The sequence below is a fragment of the Numida meleagris genome, chromosome 1 (genome assembly GCF_002078875.1).
Source record: "Numida meleagris isolate 19003 breed g44 Domestic line chromosome 1, NumMel1.0, whole genome shotgun sequence".
NCBI classification, from domain to species: Eukaryota; Metazoa; Chordata; class Aves; order Galliformes; family Numididae; genus Numida; species Numida meleagris.
Window position 1 is genome coordinate 41,354,664 of NC_034409.1, and position 25,199 is coordinate 41,379,862.

The following is a 25,199-nucleotide window of genomic DNA, read 5'->3' on the forward strand; positions in this document are numbered from 1 at the left end:
AACGTTTCTGTGTTCCCAGCTTAGTTACCTGAAGATAATATAATTTGTGTCACTTAAGTCTCAGTGTCCTTGATGTGTGATAGTAGCATTTTCTTCCAATTTTTTTTTGTTTTGCAAGAATCTTAATTGATTTATTCATGTTTTGTGAAATGGTGCTTAGGCATACATCTATTCCATACTGTGTATTTGTTAAAAAGACAGTTTCTGCTATTTTTACAATGTTGCTGCCACCAGTAGTGTAAGATTGATTTGAATTTGCATCTGTAGTATTTCAGTGGATAGTATGTACAATTTGAACTTGAGGAGGTAATCTGTTTTTGTTCTGAAATGGGGAAAAACACAGCCTTTTCTGATAGAAAACCTGCTATACCAGAATAATTCCCTTTAAATATCTTGTAGAGCTGCATGAACCCATCTTAATCATTATGCAGATTTCATCAGAAAAAATGTGTTAACATTCTTTGTGCAGAAAGCTTTGTATAGCATTGTTTGTTTATTTATTTATTTATTTTGAGCAAAGGTTTATATTCCACTGTCCACCGTACTAGACTCCCTTGGATTATTCTGAGTTACAAGCATGGAGACAAGCCTTGGAAACTGATAGTTTCACAATTATTTCAAATACAGCTTTGAAATGAAATGGTAAGGTTTAGTTGAGGAAGTGCCTCAAAGGTTTATAAGCTTAAATGGATCTTGAAGTTGCTGAACTTAGACATTTGGGGATAAGTATTTGCCAGTGATTAAAAAGTTAACCCTCGTCAGAATTTTGCATTGCAAGCTGAATCTTTGCCAGTATATAGCATTGCTGCTGTTCTGTGTGGAAGGATCTGAAAATGCCTTGCTAGGAGTTGATGTGGTGTAGTGTCTCTGTCATCCTTTGGAAACAGTACTTACTAAGTAATAATATTCTTGGTGAGGAGAAATAACATGCTATCAGGAAATAACTGGAGAAAAGTATATGGTATGCCATATACAAATTGTAGGGGAAGGCAAATTCTTGGCAAGAAATTTAGGAATGTTTCCATTTAAGACTATAAAGATCCAGATTTTTTTTTTCTTTTTGTTTTTTTTCCCCTGCAAGAGAGTAAAGAAGCACTTGATTCTCAAAATTTCTGGATGTTTTGTCCCATTTTTAAAGTGAAGACTGTTACTGTTGACTTTAAATTGGTGGCTATAAGATCTTACCTCTCATGAGTATGGTAGTTAAGATATTGTGTACTCTACATATTAGTCACAGTTAGAAGTTCATATCAAATAAACCAGCAAATGAGGAGATAAGGCTGTGCTTAAAAATGGACTAAAATGATTGAAGACTCATCTGACTGCTCTGGTACACACTGCATTGAAGTACATAATGAATAACTGCATCATGGTTCATGTAGGGTTTAACATTCTTAGGTTAGACTTATCAAAGGCATTAAAAGAATGAATAACTTTCACATGTATAGGTCGTAAGGATAAGGAGAACGTTAAGCAGAAGTGGATTATGTTGCACCCGTTAGTGGCTAATCTACAAAGGATAAGAGCACTCTTCTGGAGGTTTATATAGCTACCCCTTCAGTTCGCACAGGTTCAAATTCTAAGCATAAATTAATTGAATCTGGAATCGTTATATGGGAAAAACAGAATAATGTGATGTTGTCTTTGTTAATGGCTAGTGCATAAAAACAATCAAGAAGAGTAGAGTGCTATCTGTATTGATTTTATGTATTTTTTCCTGTCTTTTAATTTTTTACTGAGTGAAAAAGATCTGATGAATTTGTTTTGTACATGCTTGGTACGTAACTGAGACACTTCTACAGTAGGGTTTGGAAGTAAGAGAAAAAACATTAAAGCTGTGAATGAGTTGTTTACTGTTTTTCCAAAAGGCACTAAGAGAGCAATGAAATAACTGTAGTAATGTAATTTCATCTCCTTCACATTGGATTAGGAAGTTAGGACCTTTACTTCTCATTAATGACCTTTCTGTTATTTTTCTGCATTGTGTTTTGATCATGCTTTGTCTAGATCCAGATTTTGGTCTTGATTTTTTTGTTACTGTATACTGCTGCAGCGAGCCACTCCTTAAGTCTCTTGAAGGAATGAATTTATTAAAAGGACTGAGTGCTTTATTTCTTAACTGTATTCCTTAACATTTCTAGGTGATCCCCACTACTAAGAGAAAGTAACAAAAACAAACAAAAAAGCTTGCATTTGTTTATGAAGTCTGCAAGAGAATCTACAGATCAATTCTTACGCAGTTATCTTCCACTAGCTGTTATATTGAGCTTGTCTTCGGAAAGAACAACAAAAATCAATTTGCTTGGACTGATCACTTGGCCATTTGATGATGAGGTTTTCTTCACTTTGGAATTTACTTGGTTGCTTTTCCTCTCTTGCTGGTGTGAAATAGTCTGAACTAGGATTACTTACAAAGCAGGCTGCAAAGACCTTATATTTTCCCAGTCCTTAAAAAAAAAAAAAAGATGGCTCTGTTGACTGCTCTCTTTCACCTCTGTTTTCAACCATGGTCTGTGTATTCTTTGGGTTTCTAGCAAGCATCACACCTTATAGAAGAGAATTTATTTAACCTTTTTCATGAAACTCTGAGCCTTTGGCTGTGTGTAAATATATTTCCTTGGACTTTATCCTACCTGGGGCAGTATCTGTCTGAAAATGACCAGGGAAAAAAAAAAATTCTATTGCTCATTGAATCTGTTTTTGATGGTAATAAAAAGTGAATAATTACACTGAAACAAACAAACAAAAGCTTTTAACAGTCAAATTACGTTAAAGGTTAATCAGGTGGAGTAGTATTTTTCCTGCATTCTATTTCTACTTCTGATTTTTACATCTAAGAATTAGCATGATATGAAATTGTGGGTCTTACCCTACTTAAATCATTTTGTTTCGTATGATCCATTTTTCCTGTGTTAGGTAAACAAACAAAATGAATCCTGACCAAGTCTCTAATATTCTCTCTGTAAGCAGGTTCCGTATTTGAATTATTGCAAACTTTGCTAAGAAGTGTCTGAGACTGTGCTGATATTTCGATAATATGGAGGTGCTTATAGTCTGATTAACACATACTACATTTCTAGTCTTTCCTGCTGGGAATAAAAGTCTGGGGCTAATAAAATGTTTCCTGAACTTGAATGGGAGCGTGTAGTGTTTCCTTTCCTGACTTAAAAAGAAAAAAAAACAAAAACAATGCTGACTTTTTTTACAAGAAAATCTGAGAGGAATATTAAGTGATAAAAATTGTGAGAAATTATGCATTATAAATTTGACCCTAGATACCTTTTTTCTTCATAATTCAGCTATTTTTGTAGTCCATGCAGAAGTTAGTTTTAATTATTCTTTCATTTCCACAGTATAGCTGAGAAAATCAAAAGTACTTTTGCTTTAAAGAGAGCTTCTCTCCAAAATTTGTACTTAAAATAGTGAATTAAAAAATATTTGAGATGATTGTTTGTTTTTTGTGTTTGCAGCAATTAGGAGTTCTTTTCAGCTTCTTAACAGAAGTGGATAGAAAAAAAAGTAGGAAATCAAACATATTTGGTTTTAACAGTTTGCCGGTGTATTGACATATATTGACTTTTATCTAAAAAAAAGCCTGAAAACTGCTTTACTTTTTTTTTTCCTTGCTATCATTTCTCAAATAATTTTTTGATTTTGCAGAGCTTTCAGCTCTTCTGAAGTGTTTGATGTTAATCTGCTTTCCTTTGGAGCTTGCAATGACAGCATAATGACAGTCTGCGTACAACTGAGGCAGAATCAGAACATGTTGATTCTCTTATAGATTCAGGTGAAATGCCCAGCTGGAAGCATTTGAGTTAGTGGATGCTTAGCTTTTCATAACAACTGAAGGAAAAGACGAATCTTACTGCATTCTTTCATCCTGACTCCTTACTAGCAGCAACTGTCTTAGTGTAGCTGAGGTCTCCTCCTAAAACAGCAGTCTTCTGAGGTGCAGATGGCAACTGATAGGTTGCAGATGCAACTTGCGCTGGGAAACTGTTAATCTGGTTATTTTTTTGCCCCTCATTGGCATCCACCTCTTTGAAAAGCTGCCTCCAGATTTTGTCAGGAGTCTCATTTGGGCTCCGTTCAAATCTGATCAAATAAAGATGAAAGCAAAACGTGTCTTTGCTGTACTTGATGTTCTTCTGAATGTATTTGTCTGCAATGGTTGGCACCCAGTGTTTGTCAGGAAACTGTCCTTAAAATGGTACTTGCACTGAGCTCTTGTCATCTTCTAGCACAGCAGAACCTGGGTCTTCTCTAGCTATCCTTGAACTCCTGTATGGAAGATGGGAGGGATCTTCTGTGACTTGTAGAACAGTCAGTCTTTCCTAGCCCTAAAAAAAAAAAAAGGATTAGTGCCAGAGTTGCCATTTAAAGACAACAGCAGAAATAACAGCTAGCACAGCCCTGTGGCAATCCTGGAAGTGGGAGGTGATGAGCACTGAAGGGTGATACTGAAGGGTATCTACTTTTTTTTTCTGATGAGTAGGAGAGGATGGCTTGTGGCCACCTCAGGTGATGTTTGTTTTCTGTGGGTTAAGGAGGGCAGGACAAGAGGAGGAGCTCCAGAAGGAACACTTTGTTCTCAGCGTACTCTGGCATTTAAGGTTATGGAGAGTACATCTACACCGGAGATGATAACTGAGCAGTAGCTATGGCTTTTTTGTCACTGTATTGTTATAGTTGATGGAGGAAGAGAGGAGTAAAAGGTGTTTTCCTCCTGGGGAGGATGTTTTTCCCATATGAATCTGTGAATACAGCAGGAGGGAAATAGAGGCTGTAGAACTTTATGAGCTATGTTTCTTGAATAGAAAGAAGAGATTTGTAGGTGCCGCTGCAATTATACTAATACACAATTATCAGCTGAGGCAATCTGCTGAAATGCCGTTACTCCACTCCCTGTTCCCAGCTATCAGCGGTTTGGCTGTCAGCTTCTGCCTGTAAATAATTTTAGCTAGCTTGGTTGTTCTTTCTGAGGTGGATGTGATTGCAGCAGTGTCCTGTTTGTTTATAAATAAATAGTTGAGTTTCTGAAGGGGAGAGGAACCTTTACTGAGAATTTCAGAAAGATTGCACTGAATGTCATGAGCTGCTTGTGTCTAGAAAGTGGAAGGATAAGAGAATTTGCTATGGGTAGTGCAAACTTACAGTTCTGGCTAGTTTTGCTAGGGTGAGAATCAGTACATTTTTGGAGCTTTGAAATGGTGGTATTACTTGCATGGATAAGTATTTCCCATGTAAAGGTTGAGAGGGTCAGTCACATGATGGGAGAATGTAAATGAAATGCACATTATTTTAGATAATCACATAGTTCCTGGTCCACTCCTACTGTACTCATCAAGAAGCCTTTGGTGGTGGTCTCACAGATAAGACCTCAGCTCTCCCCTGCTTTTTCATAGTCTGACACTGTTGATCCATCTATTAGCTTGCTATTGTAATACTACTTCCCTCCCCCACGTGCTTAATGAAAGCAAACTTTGAAAGCAAACTTGCAATCATTTTTCAAATCATCATGATATGATTTATGGCTCTTGAAGTTTTGACATCTTGTGTGTAGGAAAATATTTCAGAAAGTTGGTACTCTTTCAAGTAGCCATGCTAACTTTTGTTTTGTTTTGATTTTTTTTTTTTTTTAGCAGATTAGTAGTTCTTGAAAATTCAGCCCATGATTTCTTGGTTGAAATTACTCCGTATTTGCCTATTTCCTAACTTTCTACTGTGACTTTGAAATAAATGGTGTTGGGATGGAAGTCACTTTCTGAAAACATAGTATTGCTTTTAAAATCTTCTGAAGTGGTTAAGTGGTTTAAAACATTGTGCAGAAAAGAGGATTGTTTTTCTCGTATAGATGTACATAAAGTAAAAGTAGCAATTTTTTCCTTGCAATGTTCACAGTACAGTATCAAAGAATTTGATGTATTTAAAAACAAACATGCGGAAGAACAAAAATATAAAAGAAGGCTTTGATACGAAAGGAAACTTCATGTACTTATATGAGTGGGCAGAAAGAGCACTCTGAACTTTATCTTGTAGGGATTTACACCTGATAGAAAGCCTGGGTGTATTTGGAAGGACAGAAATACGTTGTTGTCTTTGGCATGGCTAATAAGCCTAGTAACAGCATGACTGTTTTCTTGGGATAATGCCTTTAGGCGTTAGGCAAAGCACTGTGGACGATGTGAGAATAACTGGCCCTGAGAGACACAAAAGAAAGCTGGAGCCTGTCAGACAGGCTTCAGTATCCCAATTCAGCTGATCTGCCGTGAATCCCAGCAGAAGTTATGGTACTTTATAACTCATGTAACGAGAATTTAGGATCCAGTGTTGCTGCTTATTTCTTCTCTGAAGTGGTGCGTTGACATTTACATTGTTTCTTTGTGTGCAGATGTGACTCTCTGGGGCTAAGGGAAAAGCTGACAGTAAGGTATGAATATATACTGTTTATTATGTCTTTGGTTCTGACATCTTACGGGAATCTTATTTAACCCTTATGAACTTTTAAAAGGAGAATTTGTCATGTGAAAGATGTATTTAATTTTAGAAATTCAGCTGTGTGATTGCATTAGCCATATTAATGTTTGTGCAATTGTAATATATCATGATTTTAACAATAATGGTCTTGCACAGCTTGGGGCTGCAGATTTTAATCTCACAGTACTGCTCGGAAATAAAGCTACATAAAATGATTAGCAAATTTTTTTATATGTTCATTAACCATCATACCAGAGCCAAGATTCCCCTCTGCTGGGTGAGCACCCTGTTCCTCAGGCGTACCGCTGAGTAGTCTGACAAGCTCTGCTCCTTCTTTTTCTAGCGCTTCTCTGACTTTGCATGTGTAGTATGTTTTGACAGTGGTTTCCACAGGAAAGGCTCTGACCCCCGGAAAGCCTTTGAAGCTGGCGGCAGGAGTGCTTTGCTTGTAGGATGAGAGGCAGTGTTCCTGACCTGTAAAGAAGGCCTTGTGGCCTGGTCAGCATCTGGGAAGCGAGTGCCAGGGCTTGCAGTACCCTTGCCTGCTCAGTGGTGTCTGGGCCTTTTCCATGGGAGCTTCTTGAAGGCCTGATTTTTTTTGGGAACCAAAGGTGTGAAGCATGAGATTTAATTTAGCTCACAATTTATGTTTATCAAAAGTGTGAAGGAGTCTCTCAGTTTTCTGAGAGCTGTGAAGTGTTTTGTGCTGAATGGAAACGAGCAGCAGGTCAGATGAACATTTTGAAGTAGAACACCTAACATTAAATTCACCCTTGCTTACACTAATTAAGATCTTTTATTAAAAACATTCTCCTCTCCTCAGAGATGTGTACGAGTCTACTTCCACCCTCTATTTCACGTGAAATGTTTGCACGTATGTTCCAACACTACTTCTCCCTCTTCATCTCTGAGCTGAGACAAAGTAATAATCCATTTATGTACCTGTGTAGGGAACCCTGTGCAGGTAACACAATGGTTCCAGTGAGCTTGACAGCTAACACTTAACATATGTTATTTCATACTAGAATGACAACAACATGAGAGTAATATTAATCATTAAAGTCTCTCTGAAACAATATTTTGAAATTGATTTGAATTCACATCAAGGCATCAGTTATGATAACCGTGCTGAGAAACTCTACAGTTTGGTACATGACTTTGAAGTAATAACTATATAAAGTTTAAAAATAGCTGTGCTATTGTTTCCTTAAAAGTAAAACAAAACTCTCATCCTAACCTACATAGAGAAAAAAAGGCTGATACTTCTTTGGCAACATAATTCAAATGAAGAAGAGCATAGGACTGGTTATGCTTTCAGAGTGGCACCAGTACAGACCTACATAAAAATGAGAGTTTCAGGGAGCAGCCAGAAACTCAGATATTTGAGCTGGAAAAGGTCACCTTCTACATTTCAGTGTGTAGGTATTCTGAATGCTTGTAAACATGAGGTCACTGGTTGGCTGGTGACAGAGGACCCAGTTCTATTTTTGAGACTACTGCTGTAAATTAAGTTTATTTTGAGGGGTGGCAGGGTCAGATTTGCACTTGTGTTAGAGAGGGAAACTTCTGGGTAAGCATTTGCTTTTTAATGCCAAAATCTAGCCCACAGAAGGAAAAACTTCTGTCATTTGGCATGTCCCTAAAATTTGTTTTCTGGAAGAAGTTAATATAAAGATGCATGAGAACTGTTCTTGAATACCAGTTGTAAAAGGTTATATGTCAAGAAAATGTTATGGTTATCTAAAAGAATAAGAACATAAAGAAAAGAGGAGACAAGTATGCTGTTGTCTGCATGCTCTGCTAGAAAATGTTAAGCTGAAGCATACTGCCAAGTTAAGAAGGACACTGAGTAAAATCAAAGTAAAAATATATTTTCAAAAAAAAATGGATAGTATAAGGCAAAAAGAGTGTTAGGTCATTATATGAAGTATAGTAGATACTTAACTTTCACTTATGTAAGACATTGAAATATTGGACAGAAATTCTTTCTCTTCTGCTTAGGTACTTTGCTTTGTTTTTACTTTTACTTGCAATCTGTGTATCTGTGACTCTTAAAAAGCTGAAGATGTATATTCATTACCCTACATAACATCATTTCTGTAGTTATGATCATTTCCACCCACCTCCTGTTTCATCTGTCTTCCTGTGTGGTGTAAAAGCGATGAGCTGGCTTCAGAAACATTTTTTCATTACATTCTAGTCTCAGGAGTTTGGATGAATCCACGCTGTATCCACACTAAGAGCCATTGATAATGAAGTAGGTGCCTTGTCAGGATGGGATGTGAGCTTTGGAGGTGGGTTGTGCCTGTAGGGGCTCTCCCTGCCATTCTATCTGGAGGAGAAGATGGCAGGGAGAGGAACAAACTCAGACTTTGTTCTGGATGAAAGGGCTGACTTGTACCATGGGAAAAGCTAAAGAGCCACATTGTCTTTTCTGCACTTTTCATGAAGTGCTCCTCATTACTCACATCATCAGCTTTCTCAGGGGAGAGGGAGGGCAGGGGTGTTAGATTGCCTTATAAGTACCGAATGTTTCTTCAGTTGCTGTTAGAGTTGTAATATCTATAGCACAAGTAATTAATTAAGTTGATCATAATTGAATCCAAGGAATAAAATACAATCAGCAGGCAAGACTTCATCATCTGACTTTATAGGGAAAATTAGTACATCAGGTAACAAACCAATCACACTCCGCATCAGGTTATTAAAAATACTGATTTTATTTGCAGTTTACTAAAACATAAAGCCAGCTGTAACTCTGCTTTTTTTTTTTTCCGGAATAGTGTCAGAATCTCAGAGCAATGCTCATATGCATTGTGGTTTGATGTTGCAGATGTGCAGTGGCATGATGTCCTAGCAGTTTCTGATTTCAAACTATTTCCAAACTTCTGCAGTCATACAAGATGCAATAATGCATTCCGGAGTGGCTATTGAGAATAGCGTGTGTGGCCTTCTGCCTCGGTCCCTGTGAGCTTTTGCTTTTGGATAGCAGAGTGGTGAGGGGGTGCCAAGAGCATGTGCCAGACACACTCAGATTTGCGGGATGTGTCCTGGCTGTGACAGGGCTGCCTGGGGGTGAGGTTGGTCAGGAGGCCTTTGATCGACTTCCCCCAGTAGGGTTTTTCTTGAAAAAAGGGCTAACAGGAACCTTTGAAGGGCTGGGGAAGTGAACATGTTTTGAACTACACAAATTGGTGGAAGAAATCAAAGGTAGGTTCTTTCAGCTGAACTGATTTCTAGCTCATTTTCATTTTTTTTTTCTGGGTTTCAAGATTGGTACAGCTTTTCAGAAGATGAAGGGAATCTTTTAGTAAAGAAATTTGGCATTGCTGCATAAAGAGGCACTGCAGTCAGTTTTTTTTTGCTTCTTTTCATGAGTGAACTACATTTCTCTTTGGCTACTGACTAGAATTCACTTTTCATCATGCAGGAATAAGGATACATCAAACACTAGGCAATAGCAAAAGGAAAATAAAATAGAAGAATTAATGTGTGATGTATACATGATGTATTCAAAGAAGGGAGATTCCAGTACTGTTTTACCATATATTCCTGTGTAGAGCTTCTTAATACAAGATATGTTTTTAGTTCGTGACAGCGCAGGATGTCAAAAACACTTAGACATTATTACCTCTTTTCTGTCTTTTCTGAAACAAGAGTCAGTTAAAATCACTTGTAATTTTAGGCAAGAGCTAGAATATCTATTTTAGCAGGGCTTCCAGCCAGAAGCAGCCGTGGAGCAGAATCAGTGTTTGGTGCTTCATGTTTCATGAAAGAAAATTTGAGGAATATTGAGTGAGAGAATACAGATCTTTCAAAATATGGAAGATAGCATTTGTAACTGTCATGTAATCCAGCATGTTACCCCTCCAAATGTCCATAATCGTTTACATCTGAGGAATAGAAATGTTATTTTCCATAAAATGAGCAATAACAAAAATGGCTAGAAAACGGTATTGTCAGAAAGACATGGTAAATCTTTTTTGACTGCGTTACTGACTAAATATTGTTGCAGCAAAACATGCATTGCTACAAAGCCTCATTAGATTTTATTGATAATGCTGCTTGGTTGTTGCTGGTAAACGTTTGCCATGATCTGCCGAGATTCCAGAAAATCACTGATATTGTATCTATCAAAATCCAAGTTAGTCCACTTGTACGTACTTGTACACGTGATTTGCAGATGCAGAGTAAATGCTCTCTGCATTATCTTGCCTGATACTTATTTTCTGTTAAACTGGCAGAAATGATTTGTGACACTTGCTGAAACAGCATACTTAAAGGATTTTTCCACTTCTTTTTATCTTCTGGCTTTCTCTCCTGGGATAGTGCTTTAAATGATGATCTAGACTCCTCATTGATGGTGATAAATTCAGAACTTTTTTAGTGAATCCTGTTATCCTGAGCTCAGCCACTGGCAAAATACTGTTCTACAATACCTAAGTGATCTGATGCATTCTGTTTCATTTAATCTCATAAGTATTGATTTTTGACTAAGCAGATGGCTTAGTCTTCTCAAAGAGTCCATAAGGAAATTCCCTGCCTGAAATGTTTCGTTTCATGATATTTAACTTTGCTGTGAACTGTGCTGATCTGAGGGGTTTGTAAGAATATATTCAGCTTTTTTTGTAATGTTCATCAGGAGGGTTTCATTGCCTATCCTCATACTCATAAGTGGAAAGAGCAGTTCAGGTGCCAGATGCCTGTCAGAGCAAAGCTTGCTTGTCCAGAAGCACTCTGCTTCTACATACACCGTTGGTCAGGCAGTTTCCTTGAAGACTTAAACCACTCTGTGTTTTTAGGTTGTAAATATATCTAGTATGGCTAGTATGAATTGAAGAAAATCATATGAATAGGCAATCTGGATTAGCCAGTTTTTATTTTTTTAAAACACAGTAGAGCAATCTAAATAGAACAATTTTAAAGTGTTCATTTGTATTGTCCATATCATTATTTAAAAATCCCCAAAGTGGCTGAGGTTGGCAGGGCCCTCTGGCTCCTTCTGCTCCAACCCCTGCTCAAGCAGGGACATCCAGAGCAGGGTGCCCAGGACAGCGTCCAGGCAGCTTTTGAAGCTCTTCAAGGAGAAGATACCACAGCCTCTCTGGGCAGCCTAGGCCAGTGCTCTATCAAGCCTCACAGCACAGAAGTGCTTCCTGATCTCAGAGGGAACCTCCTGTGTTCTAATTTATCCCCATTGCCTTCCTGGTGCTGGGCACCACTGAAAATAGCCTGGCTGTGTTGTCTTGGCCCTGGGGAAATGGTGTCAAATTTTGGGCTCACCAGTGCAAGAGAAGGATTTACGAAGCATAAGACTAGAATAGTAATATTGGGATGGCTTGAGGGGCAAGAGCCTAAGTATGGGAGGAGGCTGAGGCTTGGTACAACAGAGATGAGAGCACTAAGGGATTTCTGGCTGCTGTTGTCAGCTCTCGGAAGGTGGGCATTTAGGGGAAGTGGAGCCAAACTCTTATCAAGGATATGAAATGAAAGCAGAAAACAACAGTTTCAAGTTTTAGCAGGTAAAAGGTTTAAAAAAAAGTATTTATAATGTGGGCTGTTAAGCTCTGGAACATGTTTTCCATATTTTTTTTGCTTTTGGAGCCTTTAATGACTAGACTGACCAAGTCAGAGTCACTCTGCAATTAGCCCTGCATGGTGCAGGGACTTGGACAAGATAGCTGCCTAAGGTCTTTTCCAGAGTACTTCATAATTTGATGAATATCTATATGAAAAATGGCTATAATTTTTCTTTGAGTTCCCATTGCCTTCCTTATTCCAAATAACGTTAGAATCATGTTTTTAGGAACTCTTCCTCTCATAAGCCTGATTACCAAAGGATGCGTTTGTAGTGAAGGGACTAGGTCTAACTGATTTTGCTTACCCGTGTCCCTCCAGATTTGCTTGTGGAACTAGAAGAGATTCCACTTTCATTTTGCTGATGGATTGGAACATACTCTCTCCTGTTTCTGCGACTTCCTCTGGGATCGTCAGTTTTGAATAAATTAGTAACTCAATGGAACTATTTGCATGAACCAAGATTTTAAAAAAGTATATATTCTTGCTACATTCACAGAACATGCTATAGCTGTCGAAGCTGATTTATCTCTTTAATGAACTCTATGTGTTTAGGCAGACAAACATTTTATGTGGACTTTTTAAGAGCTCACTATAAAATTTGCAGTCTTGCATCACCATGCAGAGAATGTTGTTCTGGAGACAGTTAGTACATTTTTGCATGCATAAAAATTCATCTATCTTGTTCCTTTCTCTTTGCCAGGCAGACCAGGTGCATTATGCATGCAGCATAAGGGTATAAAGAATATATGTGAATACAAGAACAAAAAAAAAAAAAAAAAAACTTCTGGACTAATCTCAAAACTGCTTTTGATGTAAATGTTAGGCTTTATGTTAAATACAAGAAAAAAAAAAAAAAAAAAAAAAAAGGATGAAGAAGCTCTTTTAAAGGAAAAGGAGCTAAAAATGACAGGAATGTTGTTCAAAAAACTTCTAGCAGCTGTTGTAAGCTAACTAACTTGGGCTGTATTGCTGGATTTGATTATTATTATTTCTTTTTCCTCTGTTTGTGTAGCTCTTTGCTTTTGGAATGAGATGTTTGCTGTTTTAAGTTTGAAATGGGTACCATGAGTCAAGTTAAATGAGTGAAGTTGTGCCTCAACAGCACAACCACTTTGGTTTCCATTTGGCTGTGAACCAACTGTTGGGAAACAAAGCTGGGAGAAGTCCTTGGGTAACATTTTTCAGCAGTACATCACCTTTTAAAACTGATAGGACTCAGCTCCAACAGGTTGTGATTGGACTTGTTCCAAATCTTACTTTTTCAAAGTGCCACTGTGCTGGACTATAAAATGTTCATGTTAACAGTGGGACTTTTCTTGTCTGAGGGGGAAGGATTGGGGGTTCAGATTGGAGGAAGAAAAAACCTTATAAATTACTTTTGTTTCATTTCCTTTCCCCTTTTTTTTGGTCTTATCTCTCACCTCAGAGCTCTGTTACAGTCTCTGACTCCAACCCAGACCATGGCTTTCATTCCAGTCTTCCACCTTTTTCCATCTCTTCTTGATCAGATTCACTGTCTCTCTCATACTGCTATCACAGACTTGTCTACGTAGCTCAGACCATGTACTATGTCTCAAACATCCTTTCCTCATAATGGTGCAGGGCTGCAGCCCTGTGCCCTTAACAGCTGTGGTGAGAATCAGACATTGAAGCATGCATGGATGATGAGAAATAGTTCCCCAGAGGACCAGCATGCCTTGGCTTCTGGTTCCTCCTTACCCCATGTGCTCCATGTGTGCTTCAGGGACCCAGTCTTGAGGGAGGTTGGGGCAGGACCTTCACTATACTGGGTACTTATGTGGACTGGGAGTTGGTCTTGAATAAGCACTGGTACACACTTAAAAGTGTAATTATGATATAATCATGGCTTTCTATCTTAACATGAGTAGAAAACGCGAGGTAGAATTGTAAAGCTAAATACAATTTCTTTTTTAGTCAGACAACTGCCACGTATGCTCTTCAGCTACTGTAGTTTATTGCAAAAACAAACAGAAAGCTCAACACCCAACCTCTTTATCGTCATTTTGTGAGTGTCCCCAGAGTTCTCAGTCTGTTGAGAAGAGTGCGTAGGAAAGAGCATTTGGATATGTATTTATGAGTGTGCTCTTAGTCCTCCCCCACTACACACATACATTGTGGACTGTTTCTGCAGCATGTTTTGGCCTTTTGTCCAGTTTAATGATTCTTTCAGAGTTGTTAGCCTTTAATACTTTTCACTGCTTAAGACTTAACTGTCAATGAAACACCTTAAGGAGAGGACTGGCCAGCCATTTCAGCCAGCACTGCTTTAGCAAGATCTTATGTGGTGTTTTTTTTTGTCTCAGACAATCTGTCCCTTCTATTTCCTTATAATACAATTAGGAATGGAGTTCTGTTTTCTTTTATCTGCATTTGAGATGTGTTCTCGCTACTATTTTTTTTTCTTGTGGAGAAAAATAAACTCAATTTCCAGGGATTGATGAGACCACGAGCTTAGAAGTAATGCAATTTAGGTTGAAAAACAGATAACTGACTTAATGCATTAATAATAGCAGTATTTTTCCGGTATATAACTTTGCAATAAAATGGGAATCCTCACAACCAGAATTACATACTTAAGATTCTTCGATCTATGTCCTTCACAAGTGGAACTGAGCAAATGCTATCTGGTAGAAAGAAACTGATTAAGCAGAAAAGAAAGTATGTATTATTGGCCTTTACTGGTGTCTACAGGATATCAAGTTAAATTTGTTGGCCTTGATTCTTGCTTCAGGAATCGGCAGTGGTGGCATGAATGGCTTTGGGATTTATCTCCTGCCCCACCATTAATTTTTCTGTATGCAGTGGTGATGTGATGGGGAATAATGCTGTGGCTGAAGGTCAACCAAGAAAGATGCAATCTGCTGGAAATGTTAGCTTATTTGAAAAGTGTTTATTCCCGTAATGACTAAAATGATTGCACCCTATGCAGAGTGGTGGTTTTGAGATTATTTTATTGATCATCTTTGCTGGTTTCCTACTTTACTGCCTAATAAGTACTGCTGAGCTCTTTGTCTTAAGCTGATGATAAGTACTGTCAATAGAGTTCATTATCATTATTTTGACTTTGTATATTAGCACACATATATATCATAATTACCCTGTTTCTTGATGACTATTTGCTGATTTGTGTGCAAGAGGAGAGTGAATAAAAAATCTTTAGTTTTCATTTTGATCTCCAAGTCTAGGCACTAGTCTTGATGTGGCAGTTGCAATCACTAGAAAGGGCAATAGACAGCAGTTTTAGAAACTTAACCTTCTTTTTCTTTGTTATAACATGTGTCCTATTCATCTCTTTGATCCCATAAGCCACGGACTAAGTAACCTTGGAGTAGTAGAAACAAGAAGTGCTGTGCATAGTCTAGTGACGTATGTCTTCTGGCTACATCAAAGAAGGTTAGGTAAGATCTGTTGTAGGAAATCTTTTGTGTAGTCTACAAGAGTGAAAGTTATGACCTAAAGATAGGACAACTTCCTCTTGCAGCTAAAATGAACTGCCTTGCTGGTTTATCTTGAGAAGCTTAACAAAACGTTGAACACATTTGTGAAATTTCCTTACCTACATGCTGATATTGGAAATTGTAGTAAGAAGTTACCTAGCTTGATCTGATTTGTTGCTAGATGTAGACTGCTGAAAGGCTGCTGTTGAGTTCAGTTGTTTACAGTACTGTGATGTTCAAAATTCTCCTCAGACAAATGTGAACAGTATTTTTGTCTGCTGTCTGAACTTGTGGTAATATTGCTTTTCAAGATGTGCTGCTTTTATTTAGCCCTAAGGTTTCATTGTATCCTGTAATATGAATGAATAGATGATAAATCTGGCTTCATTCCAGTCTCATCTATAAAATGGGAATAATGTTTTTACAGCTCAGAGATGGTGCAAAACTGGCAAAATAACTTGCATGATACAGTCAGTGAGCCTTTTTTAACCATAAATGCTGCTTTTCAAGTTTAAATGAAATTACTTTCTCTCTTGAAGACTTAAAACCTGTAACATTTTCTGATGTAACCTTGCAGAACTGGAGCATGTAAGCATTGGGGATATAATCAATTATTTAAAAATAATATGTACATTTTCTGTATAGGATCTTCAGGGTGCTAGTAGCTGGTTGTAGTTGTTGCCGTATATAGACACCATGTGGCAAAAGCTGGCTTTAATGTTAGGCTGTGTGTTGTTTTCTGCTTGCAGCACTTTCCTCACACCCCAGATACAGGAAGAAGTGACCCTTGCGTTAAATAAGAGTTCCAGGGCTTTATGTAGCAGGACAAATAGCCGTGCAGTGAAACATTACTCCTTTGGTATTTGTGTTGATCATACATTGGTTGATATTGATTGCAGGTGATGTTCTCATTTAATTGACTTTCAGCAACTTGCGCAGAAGCCATGCCATGTTGTGAACAATGTGCTGTCAGACATTCACTGAGTTCTTCAGGTACGTCATTCGGAAGGCTTGGGGAAGTACAGAGGAGATACCAAACTAGTAATATACTTGATATTGACCAATGGAATTGATTATGTCTCAGTATTTCCCATGACAGTAGCTGAATGTAACCCGGTATTTTCTTTTTCTGGTAAGACAATGAAGTGATTACAATGTGTAGCAGTGAGATGAAGTTATGAATATTACACATCCTGTTCGGAAAGTTGTTTGACAGCTGGCCCGGCCTGAATCAGCATTTTCCTTTAATCTCTCAGTGCGCCAAAGGGCTTCTGCTCCCTTCCATCTCCTCCCATTCCTGGTGACTAAACGTCTGTCAGAGATCAGCCTGTGCGTCTGTTATGAAGAAAAATAACCAGGGTGGGAAGGAAGCGAGTTTCCTATGGCTGTGTTAAGTCAGGCCCTTAGGATGGGAAGAGACTAGAATAGATTTTAGATGAGATATCCTTGAGGATGTAGAGGAGAAGAAAAAAATGACTCAAAAAAATTCAATCATGTAGCTTGGAATTTTTGTAATAAATATTTCCAGAGGTAAAGCAGGCAGGGTAGAATGTATTTTGCAAAGCTCCTCATGGGAGAAGTGAGGCTGGACTGCTATTTTTGCTCTGGCATTCTGGGACAGCAAGTGCAAATCTTTAGTTTTGGCATTTCCTATCTTGAAAATCTGTTCATAGTTTAAAGCTAAATAACAAAGTTCGCATGCACATGCTTTCGTTTTGGTTGTATATGACAACTATTGTGTAAAAATGCCTACAGTAACAAAACATTTATAGCATATTTCAGAATTTTATTGGCACTAGAGCACCTGTTACCTCAGAACAATAGTTTCTCATCTGTACTTATTTTAGATAAAAATGCTTCATATTCTTTGCAAATCATTTTTAAGTGGGAACTGTCAGTAGCCAGACTGCAATCCCAGATATATGCTTTGTGAGATCGGAGTTTTCAACAAAGTTTTTCAGGTGATGTAAGAATGATACAGTAATTCTCTGAAATTTGACTGTTCATAAAATTCAATATCAGATTATATTCTCAAGTTGCTATGGAGTCCAATGTAGACTATTTAGTAAATTTGTGTAGAAGCTAACCACATTATAGAGTACTTTTAATCACTTAGCACATCTGGCTTCTGGTTGTTAGCAGAAATGTTATTCTCAATCCCCAGGCTCCTTCATTGGGGAAGAATGGATGAAAATAAAATTAAGACTGTATTTAAAGCATCTTTCCTTTGACGCTGGTGGGAATGGTTGTAGTGATTGCAAATTGGCGAGTTCAGTGTTAGCACTACTTGGCTAGCAAGTTCAGCTGTTTTCTCTGGTTGGGATACTTGCAGCTGCTCAATGAATCTGACTTTACTATTTCAATTCAGTACAGAATGGAATGAAAAATATTCAATTAAAATTCATATACCAAGAAAAGAATTCAGGAGCGCTCATAGCAACCAATCTCTGAAAAGATTTCTGTAAACAGAGAAGAGAAAGAAAAGACTTAAAAATGAGTTTCCTGGCTATCTGTGAGACTGTTTAGACAAGTTTCTGTCTAACATGGTGAGAAATATCTTTTGGCACTTTCTAGTTCACTGTTTGTATCTTTATGACACTACTCGTGATACAAACTGAACAAAGCCTTCAGTACAAAATCTTTTTTACTCTGAGAACGTCTTCATTAAAGCTTTTCATTCTTGCAGTCTTTTTTTTTAGTGGAATTAAGTTCTCTCTGTAACACTGAAAGCCCTTTCCTCATTAAAATCAGCACAGAATTGCAATTTACTTTTAGCATTTCCTTTCTGAACGTCTACTGTTTATTTGAACAGATGGAAAAAAAGGAAGCAAATGCAGTGCCTTGCTGCAGGTGATTCCAGACAGCGTGCTGTGAGGGTGGCTGGCTGCTGGAGAGCTTGCCTTCTCTTTATTAGCGACTCATTGCAGGACTGGTCTTCCTGAAGTGCATGTAGTGCTCACTGGGTTTGGTTCTAGGAACTTACTGGTTTCTAATTTCTGCGCTATGTACACTTATAACCTGAATGTGATTTTCATGACAAAAAAAAGCTGTAAAAAAAAAATACACATTGTGCTAATCAGGACAGCGTAGCAGCACTTCAGGTGAATGAGACTATATCTGTTAGGTCCCTTATCAGCCCATTCTGTAATTCTGTAAGGGCTGCTATGAGTCATAATGATGGAATAGATTGTTGCCTTCTGCTGTGCTATTTGCTGATAGCGCTGGATAAGGTGCCATTCAAGTGTTAAGCAGAATTTTCAGCATCAGCAGTGTTACTGAAGGCTTTTTGACCATTTTCCTCTCTGCAACAGCCTGCCACATAATTCATATCACAGTCTTTGGGCACCACATGTACACTGGAAGAATATATGAGTAATGCAAGATTTCTGAGTAGCACTCTAAAGAATGAAGTTCTAAAACGAGTTCCAATTTTTAATTCTTAATTAAGAAAATGTGCTTAGATTTAGGTGGAGATTTTATTATTTTTTTCCTATGGCAGTGAATAAGTAGATGCTGTCAGGTTTCCTTCTCACTTTGTAACTTGAATGGATGGATCAATGCATGGCTAACAGCTACAGGGACTTGCCGAGTACCTTCAGAATGCTTTAGTTATGGATTTTATGTTTCTAGTTGATAGTAACTTTTACTTCATAGCTGATTTATGCTGTCTGGTTCTGCTGTGGCACAAACTCATTGTGTTTCAATACGGAACAGCTAGTTCACTAAAAGAGGAAGAAACAGAGTTGTGTGAAAGCAGTAGGTCCAGAGTGTCTGAAGTTTATAACTTGAATTATTCAGTTTTCAGTTGCGGTAAAATGTGTTGTGTTTTTTTTTTTTCTTGCTGGAAATGATGGACTAAAATCATATTTACTGCAACAGTGTGTGGTACGTAGCTGGTCTAGTGGGATTCATCTGCTTTACATACCAGTATGCAACCACAAACCGTACACTTGGAGCTGTTCAGTACATCTCTTAGGGGCCTGGGGAATTGGGGAGGAATCATTAGCCTCCAAAAAGAGAAGGTTGCGGGCACATGTCTCTGCAGTGGTCTGTTTCATCAGAGGGTTTTGCTTAGTAAGCATCCATACCATTCAGATGTTAAATAAGGATGTGGAAGAATATGTATGTATAAATCTCAGAGGCTTTTTGCCAGTCTGACCTGGAGAAGAGTTTCAGCATGACTGGGCTGTAATGTTTTGATCAGACATTAAGGGTGGGAGCAGGGCACTTTAACCTGAAAATTTTATGCGAGTAGAAACATTTGGTCATCCTCTCTATAGCTGTGGTAGATTGCTGATGCTTGAAAGAAGGTGAAATCCCTTTCCTTTCCTGGACAGCTTAGGAGGCAAAGAGGGCTCTGTACAGCAGGAGATATCTTACAGAAGAAGCTCCATTAGTATGCTCCTTCGTTACCATGGCGATCGATGGAGATGCTTGGCCTGTGCAAGAGCTAGGAGTAGATGGGACTTAACTCATTTGATTATTTTTGAATGTGGTATGTAGTTCACAGGTGCAGTAAGGCTTAGATGTAAGATTGTATTCTTTAATTTGCATCAAATTATTTACCATATTAATTTTTTATCAGTGCGTCTATTTGCTCCGTTGTCAGTATGAATCTGGAAAAGGAGTGCTGGGATAAGCATCAGTATCTCTATGTTTAGAGATTTTTTAAAAAGAATTTACAGTCAGAATTGCATCTCAAGGTCAGCTGTCAGAAAAAGCAAATGGTAAAAATGAAGCATTGACAGGTGGCGGAGGACTGAAAAGTTTGTCTGCATAGCACCACGTTGTCTGCCTTGTGTTGAAGGAAACTACTGTTGCTGAATTTGAGTGCTTGTGGTTCCTGGCTTAGACTCTTCTTGGCATATCATTTTTGTTGCAGATTTGCTCTCAACATGGACAGAAGGAAGAATGAGTTGAGGCTACATTTTTTTTTGTTCTTCCCCTCTCTCTTTAACTTCAAAACATGGAACCTTAGTAGAATACATAATTTGGTAAAATAAAATATGGATGGAACAAAACTATTTAGAATGCTTGTACTCTAACAGCCTTCTCGTGTCACTGTACAAAACTGAAACATTTAACTCCTTTGTTTGTTCCTTTTGGTTATATGCTATTGGTTACTCAGGACCAGGACTGAATAATTTTGTACTTCTGTGGAAATACCCGTTCTTGGTTTTTGACTTTCAACTCCTACTGCTACATAAAACACGGTGCTGCTGTGACATCAGGCTTTGTCAGTGTGGTCATTGATGTATGTCAGGATTTGTAAATGACTGGCAGATAAACTCAAGATAACAAACCTAGGTGGAATGACTGAAAAAACAAATGGTGGAGGTAATTAGCATTGCTGTCTCAAATACATAGCAGTCTAAGGCTGGTAGTTCTTGATGCTTTATAGATGAGCAATAAAATAAGCATTTGATGAAAAGGTGACAATGGGAAACAGTGGCCTGTGTGAGTACTGATCAGTATTGCTCTTTAGGCTGGAGGTTTTAATACCAGCCAATCTCTGAAAATAGTTCTTAAAATAGATGGGAAGTAGAGTGAAAGGTCAGAGAGATGAGCTGAAAGTTCATTGACACAATAAAATACTTGGCCTCCTCAAATTGTATTTATTGGATGCTAAAATCACAGCTTCATTTTAAAATTGCAGAGAACTGAAAGCACGCTGAAGAGCATCATACCTTGTGTGTGTAACCAAGTGCAGATAACTGTTGTCTCCTAAGTAACAAGTTCATAACTCTTCTGGAAGCTGTTGCTGGTTTTAATATGATTTCTAGAACTTGGGAAGGAATGTGTTTCTGCATTGTCTCAACTAAAAGAGGTGATAAAAGCCAGGGGATTCGCTGAGTTGGGAAGCTGGTAAAGAGCAGCACAGGCTTTGGCTGATAGGGAATTCTAAGATTAACATATTTTAGTTGCAGACTGAAATATAGAATTTGTTAGTGTATATTTTGTCTTCTGAAGTTGGGGAGTATACAGTTTTATTTACCTCAGTATAAAGGATATTTTTATGCTGGAGGTGCCATACAGTATTTAAAAGAATTGTCATTCCCATAAACTGTTCCTCATTCTTTACCAGTAAGGTGATGGTGATTTGGTTACCCATTGAAATAATTCTCCAAAAAAAACCACTAGTTTGGTAGAAACTGTGCAAGAATATCAGGCTTATTAATTTTTTTTAATGTTCATATATGCTCAAATATGTAGACCAATGGCTGATTTCAGTGATTAAAAATCCCCAATGCCTCATCTCCAGCAGCATCTGTTCAATATTCTCCTGAGTATGCGTAACCATGATGCATCTTCTGAACCACTGAAGCCTGCTCTTTCTCCAGATGAAGATAGCAGACTTTACTGTGACTTCTTATGGCAAGTTTCTTCAGTGGTACACCTGCAGGATTTTGTTCATTCACTCAAAAACCTGAAGCAAATGATTAATTTGTATGATATTTGACTTCTCTAAAGCTGCTGTTTTTCTCTCGTTTGCAATATTCTAATAATGTTTTGAAATGAACGGTGGTCTGAGCTTTTTATGGAGTTCCTCTTGGTTTTGCATTATTTTCCCAAACAGCTTTGTGAAGTAATTACTTGAGAATGTGTATGTACTAATTATTTCCCAAAATATTTAAGGGAATATTAATTGGATTGTTTTGCTTTGACCTGCCTTGAATCCCATGCGTTAAGCTTTTGTGAACATAAGCAGGTTTCCTTTGTCTGCAACAGCTTGCTCACAGTTTGTGTGAATTGATGTAGCTTTTGGAGACTTGAAAAATATTTGCATATAGGGTTTCAAATGAAATTAGTTTTCTACAGCTGTTGGCCTGCAGATGCCAAGAGTCCACAGATTAAACTCTTTCTTTTTGTCATAAAGAAAATCTGCAGGCATGCTTGTGACCTCTTCCCTTGACCATGGCCATATAAGAATGAAAGAAATATCTGTGAAGTGAAATATCTGCTAAGTATATTCAAGAAAAATATGATATTCTGTAAGTTAAAACGTATTTAAAGTTGAAAGTTGGTGTTGAATTTACAGATCTTGTTCGCATCAGGTGTCCGTAATAAATCATGTGGCAGTTTGAGCATTGTATATAGGGTGGGAAAAGCAGTTCTGTTAGAACAGTATCAGCATTTATCATGCAAATGAAGTTGAACTGTAGAGTCTTAAAATCAGTTTGGTCAGCTTCTGATGTGCATTTTGTAAACAGGCTCTCAACAGGTGGTCGTAGCCCTGCAGTAAGAGGTCAGGAGATGATTCAGCTTTCATGCAGACACCACTAGTGCATGATGGCTAAGAGAGGTGATACTAAATTTATGTATTGCAAAAGGAGACTCGAGTTTTCTGGTTCCTAATGTCTGGTTCTTTCTCTCCTTCTCTGAATTATTTTAATACTGTTCATTTAACAAGTGGGGAAAGCAGCATTACTCAATACAGCTCACCCACACTAATGAAGTTATTTGCATGCTATAATGAGGTGCTTGTGTACAGTAGGTTTTAAAAGAAGAGTATATAATAAATTATAATGGAAAAAGGTATGGTGGGAAGAGATAATGTAGTGAGCACGCAGTCTGTAAAGTGTGCGGAATGTTTTCCCTTTGAGGACAGTACACTTTCTTGGAAAATTTTTTTTGTGATCTCATTCTAATTTCTTCCTGGTTTGTCATTGAATAAATACTAACCTGTATTGTATTATGCATTATTACAACAGATGAAACCCTTCTACTAGTCCAAGAAGCAAGTTAAATGCCTATTGACTTAATTACATTAAATATCAGAAAAACTATGTCAAATTTGGAATTTACTTCAGGAAAAATAATCCTATAGGGTTCAGAGTTGTTTTTAAAGTGTTACAAACAGAAGGAGCAAGCAAATTCCAGTGGAGCGCTGCTGCAGAGGAGGTGCTCAATCCTGCTTTAATGTGGTTGCAGTAATGACCTGGAGCACATCCCAGCCACTGTTATTTTAATTCTGAACAATTATATTCTTGCAACAGGATAAAACAAAGAGCAATATCATCAGGGTGGTATGATCTGGGAGGACCTCAGAGTTTATTCAAGAGTTAAATGGGCTAAAGGGTATAAATCTTCATGCGCACATTGCAGAGGTGGGTGAGTGCTGCGTGGACTTGCTGAGAGCTGGGTGCTGTTTGGGCCTGGTGTTTTTCAGATGTTCTAATGTACTCATTCTGTTGCTTGAGTTTGAGTAAAGAAGAGAGAGAAGTAGACTTGGTGTCTTGTCAGTACTTCTAAACTGCTAGGTAACCTTTTCACTTGTTTTTAAAAAAACAAACAAACAGAAGAGTGCGTGCCGTTGGGAGTTGTGGCCTGGCTGTATTCACTGTGGGCCTACACCTTTCACTTTTTTTCTTTGCCTGTTTTTAAATTCCTCTGAATAACATCCTCAGAGCTCACAAGGGAAAAAGAAATGACAGATCCTGATGAGAAGAAAGGAGTTAGAAATGCTGGTAACGTTTGGAATAGGGGAATTTTTGGCAATGATTTTGATGGTAGGGGAAATACGTTTAAAGCCCTATGATGTGGGTGCAGAATACTCCAGAATTTTGGACAGTCCCTCGCACTTAGGGAACGTGAGTACAATTTATGCCTATATTTAAATTTCAAAGCATATTGCCTGTTACAGGGATGTTTTGATGTGCACAGTATCTGAAACTTTGAATGCAAATGTTACACTCCAAGCTGCTACTAGATTAATGAGAGAGTGAAACATAAAAGCAATTAGCTTCTTTGTGTCTCCAGTCTAAATTCAGCTTTCAAAAAAAAAAACTGCTCCACTCTGCGTAACCAATACAAATCAAAACTTCTTCCCATGTACAGAACAACTGTCAGTTACATCAAAAGACTGAGCTCTGAACTTGCTGGTAGAGAGATCTTTGTTCTCTTTGAGAACAAAGTAGTGAAATATAAGATGGTACAAATACAGTTAGCACTTCAGTGAAAGAAAATAAGATTCTTGTTTGCATACTTTCAAAAATAATAAAACAAAACTTGGACTTTTTTTTCACAGTGATACGGTCTAGTTTTCAAGATGTTTTGGGAATTATGGGTATGCTTTGTCATCTGACCGTGGTTTGCTATGTACCTGATCTGCCTGGGCACATAAGAAATTTGCCAATTAATTTTCCTTCTTGGGTTTGCAGTCTGCCTATCTTGAGATTGCACTCACCTAGTCTGAATTGAATTTACAAGGATAAAGAATTGAAAGCATTTCCTTCCTCCCTAGAGATCTCCCATACAATGAAACTGATTTAGTTTAATCAGTATCAGGCCTCATGACTTTAAGCAAATCCTGTGATTTTGTAAGTGGAAGCCTGGTTGTCCAGAGGAAAAATGAGTGAAACACGAGACTGTGACCACAGTTTGTGTTTGCAGATATAAGATGCAAAACTTGAGTTTAGGAGGGGACTGAATAGGTTTGAGGCCAAGTTGGTCTATCTTAAATATGTTAATTCTGTTCTTTTGTATGCCAGTTTCTTTAAGGCAGAGAAGGAAGCGTGTTGAAAAGTGTGCACCAGTTGCAGACAAAATCTGCTAAAGCTCTTGAGAGCAGTGGTTCCTGTAAAGTGTTGCAGGTGAGTGTGTGGACAGAGCCCTGCTGGCCTGCCAGGGAAAGCCTCACAGTGTTCCACAGACTGTCCATGGCAGCTTGTGGTCCTGCAGATC

The 25,199-nt window shown here is 38.0% G+C and overlaps 1 protein-coding gene across 3 annotated transcripts in view; it reads left to right on the plus strand.

Moving 5' to 3' along the window:
* Positions 1-25,199, plus strand: part of TMTC2 (transmembrane and tetratricopeptide repeat containing 2) — a 246,172-nt gene that overhangs the window by 31,494 nt on the left and 189,479 nt on the right. For 2 of the 3 annotated variants that reach the window (XM_021385304.1, XM_021385301.1), the window contains exon 2: positions 6,392-6,430. The exons of the other annotated variant lie outside the window; for it this stretch is intronic. In XM_021385304.1, the coding sequence (XP_021240979.1) occupies positions 6,392-6,430 (39 nt within the window). The remainder of the gene's footprint in view (positions 1-6,391; positions 6,431-25,199) is intronic. 3 annotated transcript variants of the gene reach the window in all.